Source organism: Venturia canescens, chromosome 3 (genome assembly GCF_019457755.1).
Source record: "Venturia canescens isolate UGA chromosome 3, ASM1945775v1, whole genome shotgun sequence".
Lineage (NCBI taxonomy): Eukaryota > Metazoa > Arthropoda > Insecta > Hymenoptera > Ichneumonidae > Venturia > Venturia canescens.
In genome coordinates, this window is record NC_057423.1 from 2801077 (window position 1) to 2815794 (window position 14718).

General features: G+C 43.8%; 1 protein-coding gene across 4 annotated transcripts in view; it reads left to right on the forward strand.

Moving 5' to 3' along the window:
- The window catches only part of GABA-B-R2 (gamma-aminobutyric acid type B receptor subunit 2), a 97917-nt gene that overhangs the window by 68664 nt on the left and 14535 nt on the right, over positions 1-14718 (forward strand). For all 4 annotated transcript variants that reach the window (XM_043414013.1, XM_043414011.1, XM_043414015.1 and 1 more), the window contains exons 5-9: positions 9134-9309; positions 10078-10255; positions 12103-12336; positions 12954-13014; positions 13499-13733. In XM_043414013.1, the coding sequence (XP_043269948.1) occupies positions 9134-9309; positions 10078-10255; positions 12103-12336; positions 12954-13014; positions 13499-13733 (884 nt within the window). The remainder of the gene's footprint in view (positions 1-9133; positions 9310-10077; positions 10256-12102; positions 12337-12953; positions 13015-13498; positions 13734-14718) is intronic.

A 14718-nucleotide genomic window follows, 5' to 3' on the forward strand; every position in this document is an offset into this window, starting at 1 on the left:
AATGTACGGGGTGCCCGAATTTTAAGTATCGTTACTTCGAGGGCTGGTCTTGAGGGGGCGGACTCGTGTGTAATTGAATCAGAAGCTTAAGGTAGTTCCTGCACGAAACGATTTTCTTAAGAAAGTCTTGAAATTTATACAGAGTTTAAATGGATAGTCGACTGACACGCGTATCAAATTTTAAAGGGTTCGTCTTATCGGTTATTTAAATAAACGCGTTTAATTAAATATGAAGAGAAACACACAGGACTATGCGAACGAAATCGTTTATTTTTAACGAATGAACGGTTCTTACGAAGTTTGTAAAAAAGTACACAATAACAACGAAGTATACAACGAAAGTCTGGAAAAAAATTCGAGACGATTGTCTTACCAGTAGATACACGTTAAAAATTGAACGAAATTGGTGAAACTCGTAACCTCGCATTTGCTTATTTCGGCATTTTGTTTCTCCTTGGCTTGCCTCATTCGTGTCACAGTCTTCTGTCTTTTTATTAACACTTTTTTCTCGATTCATTTTCCTTTGTCTTTTCCCTTCGTGCTCTCTAAAGAGATTTTTTACGTAAGAAAGTACGGTATTTTAGCCAGGGACGAATGAAATTTGGGGTTCTGTCAGTGATGGATCCCCGTTCAATTAATGGCTTGTCATTTCATCAGTCAAAAAATGAGTTGAAAAAATGTATTTACAATTTCGAATTAATAACTCTGACATCGATTTAATGTGATAATATCTCTAATTGGGAAGTTAAACTCGAGCCAATTTAGACATCCATAAAATACGATCCTACGGGCATGGTGTACCTTAATTGCATTTTCAAATGCATGCGAAGGTTGAGAAACAAATGAGATCCAAAATTAGGACCGTTTCATTTTGTGTTTCTTCAATTTCACGTTCAACTCTAATAATTCTGTCACGAAATACATTTTCTTGCGGTCTAACAGCATTGAAGTTGTGACGAATGGCAAAATATCGGGGAAACGAGAGTTTTCTTTGGGGTTTTCTCATTTTAATTTCGTCGCTGTCGAACTATCAAAATCATTTTGAATGGCAATATTTCCCAAAGGATAACAATATTTTACATGGTGCTTATCGGTTTTCGAATAACGAGAATAAAATATTTGTATATTCCACGAAATAGAATGACGGAGAGTAGCGTGGCTGGGGGTAACGACGTCGAAGTTCTCACCGTGGGGGCTCTCGTCAACTCCGGAGAGTTTCATATTTCTTAAAACATTAAATTCAGCCAACTTTCGTTGGAGTGATTCTTATTTCATGCAAATTGTGCGCTCAAACTTTACAATTTTTTTCTCAAAAGAAAGGCTTTTTCCGTGCCTCAAAACACCGAGGCAAACTTTGCACTCCGACTCCTCAACAACTTTTCAATAACTTCAAAATCTTTTTGTAAAATGACTCATAAAAAATCAAAGCATAAATAAAAATCGACCTCTCACCAGTGTTTTTTATCCACACAATTATCTCCCGCATCCACCGAGCCCCGCGAGCGGAGCAAATGGGCCCAAAAAACATGCGTAATCAGCAAAAACAATGACGAAGAAATTCCAAACCCTCGTATATATTTCCAAACCACCAGCAAACTTTACCACTTTTCCTACTTTCCCCAAACGAGTCTACCGTCGAAAACTACGTTCATGTCGACTGCCCACCCTATAAACGTTGCGTACAAGTATGCATTTTGCCTCCTACCCTGCACATCCCTTTCTCCCTTCTTGCCTCTCTCCCTGTAAGAGCAAATGTACCATAGCAACTAGAATACCTCTGCTTTGGCTCAGGTCTAATGATTAATTTCACTCTGCTAGTCTCTGGCACATAGGGGACGAACTCCAGCACGTGTACGATGGGAGATGAGAATGGAAGAGAGGAAGAGGGCAGGATAGAGAGGCAGAAAAAGAGAGGCCGAGGGCGAAGGGGGGTGAAAGCGTGAAAGTTACTTATCTATCCTTTCCCCTCTCTCTTTCTCTCTCTCACTGCTGCTGGTGCTGCTCTCAATTTCGCCATCTCCTTTCGCTGCAGCTCCGTGTCTCTCCTGCCTCTAGTTTTCTGTCTCTCTTCGGCTTGGGGAGAAAGCTGCGTTCTCGAGCGCGGATATTATATTTCCCAACATTCCACCCTGGTAAAGGGAGAGCTGGCGGAGTGCTAGTAGTCTCCCTTACATGGGTGTACAGTTATAGTTGGAGGGAGTGCTGGCTACGGACACAGGCGCGGAGAAACACACACGTTTAAGCACGTATGTGTTGTTATGTAACCTCATGCGTTTGTAGCCTCGAGAAAATCCATGCGAGACCAGAATTTGCGAGTGAACGCGATTTAGTTTGCGAGCCTCGAGCACTCGCTAAACATCACGAATTTAATCTCAGTACGCTAACCCTGACAAATCCTCCGCCTTTGCGCCCTCGCTTCTCTCCTCGTCGCTCCTGCCGCGCGCGCGGAGTCCGAGGAATCCGGTGCCGCGATGAAAAGGGCTCGAAAGTGGAAAAGCTCGGGACCAATGTCAATATCTCCTTCCGGAATATCTCTTCGTCTTTTGGCACCTTTGGAAAAGCGTCTTCCCTTCGGACGATCCCAATTTTCATCATCCAACGGTTTTTTTTCCTCCACGTCTCGCAGCTTTGTCAAAGGAGATGGAAAAACAAAAAAAAAGAAAAAAATATAAAAATAAGCCGCAGTTACGATAATTCACGTTCCCATTCATCGCCCCAGCCTGGCTCCTCTCCCTCTTGATATTCCGCATTCCTCCGCCAGCTCAATACCCCCTTAAATTCTTTCTCTCACGCGTGTCTCAACCGTTTTCTCCATCCGAATATTCCCCATTTTTTTTCTACCTCCCGATGATCCTGAGAATAACAATAATAATAATAATAATAATGATGCACCTCCAACGATTCACCCTTGCAACAGGAAAAGCTTTTCTTAAAGCACGCAAACATTCCGACTCAGAAAAACCTCTACATCGAAAGCTCTCCCTTCGCTCAATGGAATCGAGCTCGTATACAAATGAACCCGGCACCATGCTGAATAATTCTTCTCTAACATTTGCATATCCTAACGTTTCCCGTAACTTCCCTTTTCACGTTTCTCCATTGAATTCCACCGACTTGTCGTATCTTACTCCGCGCCTCCTCATCTCTATCTCCTCCTTTATTCCTTGCTATATCTCCTTCAGAATTACTATTTTTCCCAAGACTTCTGTATTCCCTCGTTGTATATTTTCTTTTCCGGTTCTTCAATCAGTTGAACATCTCAGATATTTCTTTCCTGCCACTCGCTGAAAGAGTATTCTCGCAACAATAATTTTACTTGAGCAGGTCGCGCTTTAGGAAGTCAGAAAAATCGATTGTTTTCGGAGTTCTTTTGGATAGACGGATATAACTGAGCGTAGCGAACTTTTCGGTATGGTTTCAAGGACATTTCAACAGTACAAAAACATTTTTTTAATGTGAGAAATACTCATTTTTGTACATGGTTTATGCGCAATGCGTCTGATTATCAAATTTCTCGGCTGTGTACAATGTGGTGATCGTAATTATTCTCTGCAACGAAAATTCCAATTTTTTTCCCATTTTCATGCACTTTCCTTCCATATGAACACATAAAAACGCGAAAAAATTGCGAAATTCTATATTTTTAGCGAGTTTGAAAAAAAACACTTCTAAAGAAGAAGAATATCACTTCAAAACGTGCTGCAAATATAGAATTTCGCAATTTTTTTGAGTTTTCATAGGTTCGTGTGGAAGGAAAATATATGAATGTGGGAAAAAAATTTGGAACTTTTGTTGCACACAAGAATTACGATCTCCACGTTATACGCAGCTGAGAAACTTCGCCAATCAAACTTGGCGCATGAATCACGTCCAAATTAGTATTTTTCAAATGAAAAAAATGTTTTTGTACTCTTGAAATATCCTTGAAACTATACCGAAAAGTTCGCCATCGTAAGTTATTTCCGTCCATCCTAAAAGAATGCCTGAAACCAACCAATTTTCTGACTTCCTAAAGCAGAACTTCCCCTTAATCCAGTACGAAAATTGGGCTCTCCGAAATAGCGCGAAAGCCGCGCGCGACAACTTTATCGCCATTTTTAAATCGCAACGAGGCTAAACGGGACCAAATTTATCGCGTTTTAACCAATCGCGAGTGTTTCCTCCAGCTGCTTTTTCCGCAGTTTCAGATTTTTTCTCTATCACGCTTTTCCGGACGCGTTTCCTCGTCCCCACTCGCGTCGTTATTCCTCGTCTCATTCCTCATCTGTCAAAAAAAAAAACAAGCGAAAACATAGAATCGGTTTTTTAGCCTGACGAAAGGAAGGAGCTCGGTGCGATGATGCTTTTTTCCATTCTCTTTCCCGTCTCTTTGCCTATTTATTTTATTTTGACTGAGAGGCTCCCCGTCGAGTTTTCCTTTGAAAAAACGTACTATGCTAATAGAATACTAAAAAAACTCCAGTAGCTTGTATTCCTGCATTTGGATGTACAAACGGAGCCCAAGTTTTCAAGAACAATGCCAAGTCGGTGCGCGCGATGCAGAGCTCTTGCGTAAAAACAACCGCAGTAATAATCCAACGTAGAGAAACGCATGCTGCATATCCACGAATATACAGGTGATAATTATACCGCGATGCGCACCGTTATTTATCCCATTTTTTGCCTCCCCTCGGAGTGCTCTCGTTTGGTTGGACAAAAAAGTGTTCCGAGGTGGGCGAAGCACGGAGAATCGTCACGTGTGAGTTTGCTGATTCCGATGAAACCCCGGGACCACACGTTTCTCCTCATCGAAACCTGAAGAAGCTGCGCATCGATTTCCTTCCACTTGATAAGATTTTTCACGATTTATTTCACGTTTTTAGCTCACGCGCTGATACCCAATGCAGCCAAAAGTGGCTAGTTAACGAAGCTTCGTTTCTGCCAAGTTTTTCTGACTCCGAAGCTCGCTGGAAGATGTGCGAAAGGCTAGTTTTTGTGCTGGTGCCCGATGATCAGACGTCGACGTGTATCAGCAGCAGGAACGTGCGGATGCAATTAAGCGCATCTCGTCGCCTGTGCTTTTGAGTTAATTTGTAAATGCCCTGACGCTCGCAGTTACTTCAGTACTCGGTGTTTTTTCGAATGCGCAAGTAGTAATTTGCAACGTCACATCGAGTGTAGCTCGAAGTTAACGAGAGCCTGCGCACTCGGCGAGGGATGAAAAGTAATGAAACATGAATTTTCCTTGTCATCTTTCACCTCTGACGATTTTTACATCGATTCGAAATATCTATACGAATCGCGAATGCGTTTTTCCCCCTCAGCCTCCCGCAACCCCCCGCCGTCGTCGCGTACCAAGCTTCGTATTAATATAACCACGTTTCTAGGTCACAGACTTTAATTAAACCCGATTACATCTTCGACGGCTCATACATACATTATTCCGCTTGGACGAGATCTATCCGTCCCTCTTCCTCTTCCCTCGCCCCTCACCCCCCCCGGCGCGCTTTATCCCCAACGTCACTTTTCCCTATCCTTCCATTCGCTTTTAATCGACAAGGATCGCGCGCGGAGCAATACACCAAATGTGTGAAACGCTCTCCGAATCGAACCGCGATAATCGATATCTGTGCAATCACCATTTCAATGCTAATATGTAGAGCAATAAACGCTCATTCTAACATACTCCATTGTTGAAGTATTACGCACGGAATCCTGTACGAGGATCAGGAGGAAACGGCTCCGCTGCGGGACACGTCCCGAGTCCTGAAAAATGCTTCAAAGTTTTGCGAGAGGCTGCGTCAAAATATTTCAGACGAACAAATTTTCAAACCAGTTAATGCGCCAAACGATTTTCTTGAAATTTACACAGAGTTTCAATGGATCGTCGACCGACACGCGTGTCAAATTTTAAAGGACTCGTCTTATCGGTTATTTAGATAAACGTGGTTGAATACGAAGAAAAATACACGGGGTAAAAAATCGTTTGTCTTTAACGAATGCGAACGCTTCTTACGAAGTTTGTGAAAAAGTACACAATAACAATGATGTATGTAATGAAAGTTTGGGAAAAAATTCGAGACGATTGTCTTACTAGTATTAAAGATATATTGGGTTAAAAATTGAACGAAATTGGTAAAACTCGTAATCTCACGCATTTGCTTATTTCGGCATTTTGTTTCTTCTCGGCTTATTGGCCCATTCCTGTCACAGCCTTCTGTCTTTTAGTCAACACTTTATTCTCGATCCACTTCCTTTTGGGTTCTGTCAGTGATGGATCCCCGGTTCAATTAATGGCTTGTAACTTCGTCAGAAAATAAGTTGAAAAAATGTATTTACAATTTTGAATGAATAACTCTGACGTGAATTTAGAGTGATAATAACTTTAATTAGGAAGTTAAAATCGAGTCAATTTAGACACCCATAATACACGGTCCTACGGTTATGATTAATGAGCTCACTGAGGAAAAATACTGTTTATGAAAGAAAATTCAGTGGAACGAGAGTGTGGTGGATTCGACTGCCTATTTTTTCAAATCTCAAAAGCCCAACGGATTGACGATATTTTCGTGCACCGACCTTCTTCCACGAGAAAAATCTTGTTCCCTCCTTAATTGTAAACGAAGCCGAGGAATTAGGGATCGTAATATGTGACGGCCACTTAGACAGCTCTAAAAAATTGAATTGGATGTGAGAGAGATCGAGATTCTAGTTCGTAGGTAAAAGCTTCGATCGCTCTATCGAGTATTCCCTAAAAAAGCGAGCATTGAACGGCTTTATTTTGTTTCCTGTTTGAAAGTTGAGTACGAAGAATTCCTTTATCGTCGGCATCGAGCCGCTCGCCAAGACCCATTTTCCCTCCCTACAATAAACAATTTGGATTGCGATGTAAAAAGAGGCTGTGAATACCGAGAAATTTGACTGGCTTTGACACACGATCGAAGTCAATTTCCTGTCTCGGATTCGAGTTGGCTCAACGCTTGCGCTTTTGATGTTCAATTTCTTGGAATAACAAAAACGAGGACAAATGAAAGAGCGTAGGCGAAGCAGAGAATTGCGATACCCCAGGGAGTTGTGAGCCAAGAACAAGGGAGCTCAAATTCGATCGAAATATATTGCGAAAAGCTTGCACGTGCATAGCGTCGACGGAGGCTATTATCGAAACTGCAGGAGGAAAATTCACACCCTCACCTTTTCGATTTCCTCAGGAATGTCGTACCTTCCTCTCTCCCTCTCTCGTGCAGTGCATGTGTGTATATACAGTAGAAATGGAAAGTGAGCTTGGAACACGCGATATCGATAAGCCCTCGGGCATGCCACGCCATTCTCAACAGAGCCGCGGCGCGCACTATTCGATTTGGGGATCCCTCTTTACCCCTCTTTTCGTAAGAAGTCACTTGTTACTGGCAACGGAAAGGAACGGCGAGGGGGAGCAGGAAAAACGAGTGAGCATAAAAATAAAATCAATAATAATAAAACGTGGCTGATTGATCGCGATAGAGACGCGGCTCCCTAGACGTTTCGTTAAGCGCGTCCACGGCTGTACGTCGACGTACAATGTCGCTCCGGTTGTAGCCAACGCGCAACTGTTCCGGGGCTGAATAAAGCAGCGAATATTCTCTGCCGACATTGAGATATTGCACAGCTGCCAATCAGAGGAAAAAAGCATGAAATTCCCTTTGAAAACCGGCATATTTTTATCCAGCCAATGGCGCTTTTTATCGCCAATGAATTTTCTCCTTCCACATACGACGCGCTGAAGTTCGCAGCGTTCGAGTCCAACGAAATTACCGATAATAACATTGGTAATTCGCCCATTTTTTATTTCACGAATCATTCCTTTTGTGAAAAACAAAACGCAAATTCGGCGGTAACAGAATTGATAAACTACCGGAATTGTTCCGGAGTTTTTCATTTCGTCGGACTCTCCGCGTCGCAAACTTCAGCGTCGTTCCTTCCACAGCTCTCCCAAATTGAATATTCGGAAACAAAGAAGCGTGGGCCACTCTTCCACTCATTTTTCCCCAAACGATTTTCCAGCTTTTTCTTCCCCCTTCTCTCTCCGTTTTTAAACTCCTTCGAGCCAGGATCGTATCAATGGCGAGCATCGATGAGGCTGAATTATTCACGGGCTAATAAAGAGAGCGGCGCACATCCTTTCGCGTAATAAAATAATCCACAGCCCGAACGATACACTCGCTTAACGCATTATTCCTCGCGGCGGGCGAAGAGCCGAGAACAAGTGCACGTGCGGCGTTTATAGACTCGTCTTGCATCCCCTATCCTCCTTTGCTTAAATAAGGGAGTGTATGCGCGCGTTTATCTGACGCGTATATATGCTGAAGCCTCACAGGAAGGACACGTTAAAGAGGCGAACAGAAAGCCTCGTACACCAACGTCATTTTCTCCGTGTAACCTCCACCTTTTCAACGCGCTCGCGCTTTGCTTCCACCCTCTCGCCGCCCCCTTCGTGTTACATATACATGTACAACTCTCATCATGGAATACATTATATACTCCATTAAACGCAAATTCTCCGACCAGAGGAAAAGAGAGAGAGAGAGAGAGAGAGAAAGGGGGGAGGGAACCAGTCACTCGTCATACTTCCGGAATCTCTTTTGACACTCCTCAAACAACACGAAGGAAATTTAATTAAAATTACGTTGCGTCAAGACAAATTAGGAAATCGCGTGTCATTCGCTATCGCTGTCCTCTCTGTAGCTCGTATGTACGTGTGTTCATTCGTATGGGACTGGCTCTCTACTTTGCGGGTACATTTCTGTATAATCAGCACAGTCCGTTAGTCTAAGTACCTTAAATGCGTCCCTTTTCTACCTCAGTTAGGACAGGAGCGTGGTTTCTCAAGGAAATCCTGAGCAATTCTGACTTTTATACTTCTTGTCTTTTGGAAAATTGGCGAATGAATGGTTCTTGGAGTTGGTTATTGCAGTGTGGAGCTTGAATGATGGGGGATCTTTATAATTTTATACCGAGCTCGTTACTTATTTGAGGAAAAATTTCGATTACAATTTTGTTGAGTGCCTGGCAAAGAGCGAAATTCTAATTAACGAATAAACATTTTTCATTAGACACACGAAACTTGTTGGTACTTTCTTAATTCAGTTTGTTTGTTTTTTCTTCGTCAATGAAACAGGCGCACAACAGACTGGTCGCCGATCTCGACGACAACAAAATGGAAGTCGTCGAGTCTCAAAGCTTCGCGACCGAAGTGACGTCCGCTCTCGAGAAGCTCAAGGAAAAGGACGTTAGAATAATTCTAGGGAACTTCAACGAGGCCTGGGCCAGGCGAATATTCTGCGAGGCCTACAAGTAAAGCTCGTTCGTTCTCTCCGCACTTCTCCACCGTAGTCGTTAACATTTTTTCAAAGGCTCACAGAACTTTGGAGTCATTTTAAAAGAAATTAATCGCTGTAATGCCTGGCGCTGCTGCTTCTTTCAATGTAATGCGCAGAAACAATTATACGCCCGAGTTCGCCTTGAAATTAAACCCGCTAAATGAAACTTTCGCATTGGAACGTTCGAGCGAATATGAGCTATTAAAAAATTCAAAGGCAATCCATAATTTTCAGCGTGACGCGTGAGGAACGGTGTACGCGAATTTCGAACGTGCATATATTTCGCGCCCCCACATTTTTCCGCCGCCCACCACCGAAGCTATGAAATTCCCACTGCTGCAATTTCCACGGAAAAATATCTGTCATTTTTTCGCTTAATTTTAAACGAATGTTAAGCGACGACGCTTCCCGTTCGAAGTGCTTAACCGCGAACATCAAATTTAACTACCCTCCGCGATCCCCCCGACAATTTATTGCACGGATCGAAATTCCTGTCATTTATTCCCGCGCGAGTTGGAGCAACCTGAAAAATTGTACGACGAATCGTTCGACCTCTTCCCCTCCCAGCAAACTTTTCACTCCCTAAAACTATGTTTTCTTCACCGAATCCCTCGAAATGTTAGCGTCGCAACGATTCCCTGAAAGATTTTCGTCCGACGCGCGCCTCGTACCTTAATGAAAGATAAAATAATGATCATTTGTTTGTTGAACTTGTCACTTTCGTGGCTGGACTCGACGCCAGATTCGGCATGTACGGGAGAAAGTATCAATGGGTGATAATGGGCACTTACACCGAAAAGTGGTGGGAACGAGCAGGCGGTGGTTGCGCACCCTCCGAGCTCAGCGAAGCTCTTCACGCTGCCATCTTGACTGACCTACTTCCGCTTTCGACCGAGCAGCAGATCACCGTTTCCGGAATCGTGAGTAAACCCTTAATAAAAGTACGTCTCCGTGGTATGGGCAGCACGTGTGTGTACAATTTTGTGTACAGAGCGAGAGAGCGATTCGTCCAGGCGGTGTATTCACGGATAAAAATACAAAGCTTGCATTATTATAATCCGAATCCGATCGGATGGGCGAGGGGGGGGGGGGGCTTAAAACTCGTCCAGTGCCCCGGAAACGGCGAGCACTCGAGTATACCATCTTTTATTCATCCCCCGCGAGGCTTTTTTTTCTCTTTTTTCGTTCGATCCCCTTCGGACTCTCGTCGTGCAATATCCTCCGAGGCGCTCCGCATTTCTATCGTATTCAAATCGGCAAAATAGAGAACACGATAATGGGGATCGTATAGTTGAATGTTTGAAAAGTGGCTTGATATTTGACCGGTGCGGCTCGCTTTTGAGTGATTTTCTTCAAACGTATAAATAAATATTGATATTTCGATGGTATTTTACGGGAGAGGCCGGTACGCCTCGTATGAATTATGAATGAATGACGAAACGGCGTGGGAAAATGGAGTGCCTCGAAAATCACATATACGCGAGGAAAATCCTCGCATAAATAACGCGTCGTCGAGAAGCAAAACGATCGCTCAGCTATTACAGGCTTTGTCCATCACCGATATAAATATTAAAAACACGTGGTCAAGCACCAGGAACAGGGGAGAGACGTCGTCGAGGGTGTAACGTTGAAGCTCGAGTATCAGATTTCTCGTCGAGCATCGTACTTGCAACATTCGACTTTTAGACACTTCCCCCGAGGCGGCTCGACGAAACTTTTTCCTTGGAGGAGAGAACGTCGAGAGAAGAGTCTTGCCGGGCTGCTCTCGTGCTCACTCACAAAAGTTGAATTGGAGCATTGTTCGTGCGGCAAAGCGGGCCACCCTCTCAGTATCATCCCCGTGCTTCTCGAGCCCTTCGCGCTTCAGCTCCCCGCGGCCCGGCACTCCCATCCGCCGGCGTAAATGCGCTTCTTTTTCCACTCCTTTCTTTTCTCTCCTCTGTATCCCAAGAGGGAAAAGTTGTTGTCGTTCTAAAATTGACGGAGTACCGCAATCCGGGTGTAGTAAATGTCGAAAGCAAAGTTACTTAATGCGCCTTTAGAAACGAGTCGTTTTATCCGACGGAGTATCAACCGCGTACTAAATTTAACGAGAAAGTTTACCAGCTGAAAAACCGGTAACTTCGCTCGAAACAATCCGGTCGCGAGTGCGTTCATCGGATCCAGGAGAATTTATGATTCGAGTAACCGAACAACGCGCTCGTGAGGATTCAAGGGGACGAGGATTTCCAAAGAGCATTTGATTTTCCGAATTTTTTTCACCCATTTGAGAGTAAAAGCCTTTGCAAAACGATCCGAAACTACTGCACTTCACTTTTCGTCAGGAAAGTGTCGCCGACGCCGCACATCGAGCTCCATCTTCGAAGATTTCTCGGAATTTTCTATCCCATCGACGGAAACGCCTTTTGGACGGAAAAGCCTCGAAATTGGGTTGGAATATATTCTGGAGAAGCGATAAAATAACAGAGTTTATATGAATGTTTTCGACTTGGAAATAAGTCCGTAAAAACGAGTGTGCTGACGGGCGCACGGTCCGAAATAAATTTCGTTCCAATCTGATCGTGACCTATAAAATGGGGAATCAGTTTATCATGACTCGGAGAGCGAAACTCTGCAGTTTTTCTAATCCCCCTTCGCTCGATCCTCAAACTTTTCATATTGTTTTCCCAAGATATTTATCGTCCCTTGAATTATTTGTTAGACGAAAGTGCATGAAACGGGATATTCGTTGTCGTAAATTGTCTCATTTTTGTTGTCTCCGCGTCAGACGCCCGACGAGTATCAGGTCGAGTACAACTCTATGAGGGGAAACGAGTACTCGAGGTTTCATGGGTACACGTACGACGGTATATGGGCGGTCGCCCTCGCGATACAGCACGTCGCAAGGAGGATACGTCACTTCCGGAGGAACCAGACCGTCGCTGATTTCAAGTACAGAGATCCTCTCTGGGAAAAGCTTTTCTTAGAGGCTCTCAAAAATACGAGCTTCGAGGGAGTAACCGTGAGTTTTTCCCCCCACTTTTTTACCGTCTCTCTTCAGAGCTCGATTTATCTGCATGCATGAAAAATTCATCCACCGTGAACTTCACCGTCCGTCCGAAATGAGTAGCCCTAAAAAAACTAAGAAAAAAATGATGATCGAGTATGGCAACGATTGTTATCGCTGGGCAAATCATTATTCAGAGTCGTCGAGCTCTCGTGACCAACTCAAAGTCGATGGTGGCGCCTCCCATAGCAATAAAGCATTCCACCGGATTTCTCCGTGAATTTTAATTGAAATCGCGACAGTTTAATTTCGTAATTCGGCCCTGGTCTCGTCGGTTGCGCCAAACGCGCGTGCAATTTGTGACAAAATAATTTTTTCCACCGCGGCGTAAAAGGTCTCATGGCGTACGCAGACTGCTCCGCATTTTTATTGCTGTCCGGAAGCGGAGGACGCAGCCGAAATCGGCTAATTAAATCACGTTTTTTCATATTCTTTATATTCGCTAATGGCCATGATTGCGACGAAATCCGGTGGGAAGGGATTTTAGTTTGATTTTTGAGCACTCGCGATGACTCTCGACCCTCCATCCTTTCGATTATTTCGGAGTAATAACGATCGATGAAAATCCTCAGGGGCCAGTCCGTTTCTACGACAACGAGAGAAAGGCCTACATCCTCCTGAAACAATTTCAAAGTAAGTTCGCTATACCAATTCCTGTACTTAATGGCACGCTCGTGTCTCGTTAGGTTCGAGAGGAACGCGTAACTCTCGTTATACCATCTCGCAACTCGGGTCATCGAAATACGCCGAGAATTGAGAAGAGAGCGCTCGGTGTCTTTGGTCGAACGAGATACGACGTTTCGTTTCACCTCGCTCAGGCTCTTCTTCTTTCCAAAGCGAATAACCGGGATGGAAAGAAAAAAAGTAGCGACAAAGATCCGAGCGAGGTGGAAAAAACGGTCGGGGGGAAAAAGAAATACGAAGTGGTGGGAGGGAGAGTGATGGAGTCGAAAAGAGAAAACGACAGAAAATAAGGCGACGAGAGACGAAGAGAAAAAGCACTGAAAGGGGAAAGAGAACGGAATAAAAAGGAGGGAAGAAAGTGCAAGTTGCGACGCGGTGGTGGCGGATTGGTGCGTCGGTGCGTCAATGTGTAGCGGCGTATGATCGATTTCAGGGGGGAGTGAGGTCAAAGTGGGCGAATACGACGGTGTCACGGGTACGCTGGACCTGAGCAGAGGTCAGCCGCTGGTCTGGCGAGGCCGATCACCCCCCAAGGACCGAACCGTTCACGTGATTGAACACTCCACGGTAAACATCACGATTTACTCGATTCTCGTCTCGACATCCGGCGCTGGTATCTTCATAGCAACCGTTTTTCTCGCCATTAACATCAGATACAGAAATCAAAGGTAATTGAATCTCGTTCATCCTTTTTCTGGATGCGGACATCACTTTCTTCTCTGCGACACTCCTCTTTCTGTTGTCCCCTCCTTTCCCAACGTCACGTCGCGTTCCTCCTTTGGATGATCGCCTCTTGTCCTCCGTTTCAACAATCGAGTACTCGCTTCCTTCATCAAATGTTTCGCTAAATCCGTTTTCCTGATAAAAGACAATCTTTCTCTTACGAATTAGCGAGAAATTGGGAAGAAAATTCTCCTCAAATATCAGTGCTTTGGAATAAACCTTTTTAGGATGACCGATCACCAGGTCGAATCCAAGATTGTGAGCTCAAATTTTTATATGATCTAGGTGAACATGACGATTCGCAAAATTTGGTAAAAAATAGAAAAATCGTAGCTCACCACGTTTTTAGCAAAATAATCTTACAAAAAAGTTTTTACTTCCGGTTGAAAATTGTGAGAACGACGAAGTAGTGTTCAAAAATGTGCGGCAACGTCACGACTAACGGATGATGCCGCCAGCGGCATAACCTAGCTTTACTTCAAACACCAATGCAGAATATTACAATCGCAGCGTTGCCAAGTGTGTTTTGTTCACAATTATTATATGGAGAAAACCGCGTAGAGTCGTTGACGATATAAAATCTAATATGGAGAATCGTTGCAGAGTCGTTGACGATACAATTTTTTCAGTTTTCACGAATTACTGTGCCTACAAAATATATACTTAAGTACCGATAATGATGCTTCTTAAAATCAGTAACACGAATACTCAAAACCTAAATCAGAACAGCTATGAGTCAAATAATTTGGGGCTCTTTTTCGACTGCGAAGTCACGATCGGTCATTCTTAACGAAAAAAAAAAACAGGAAAAACATTTTTGTTAAGTCTGAAATACGAAGGCATATCGAAGCGCTTCGAGTGTCCTCGCTAAATTTTGGAGCGAAAAGCTCGATGATCCCCCCCAAAAACAGCCCCGATCCTCAAAAGTAA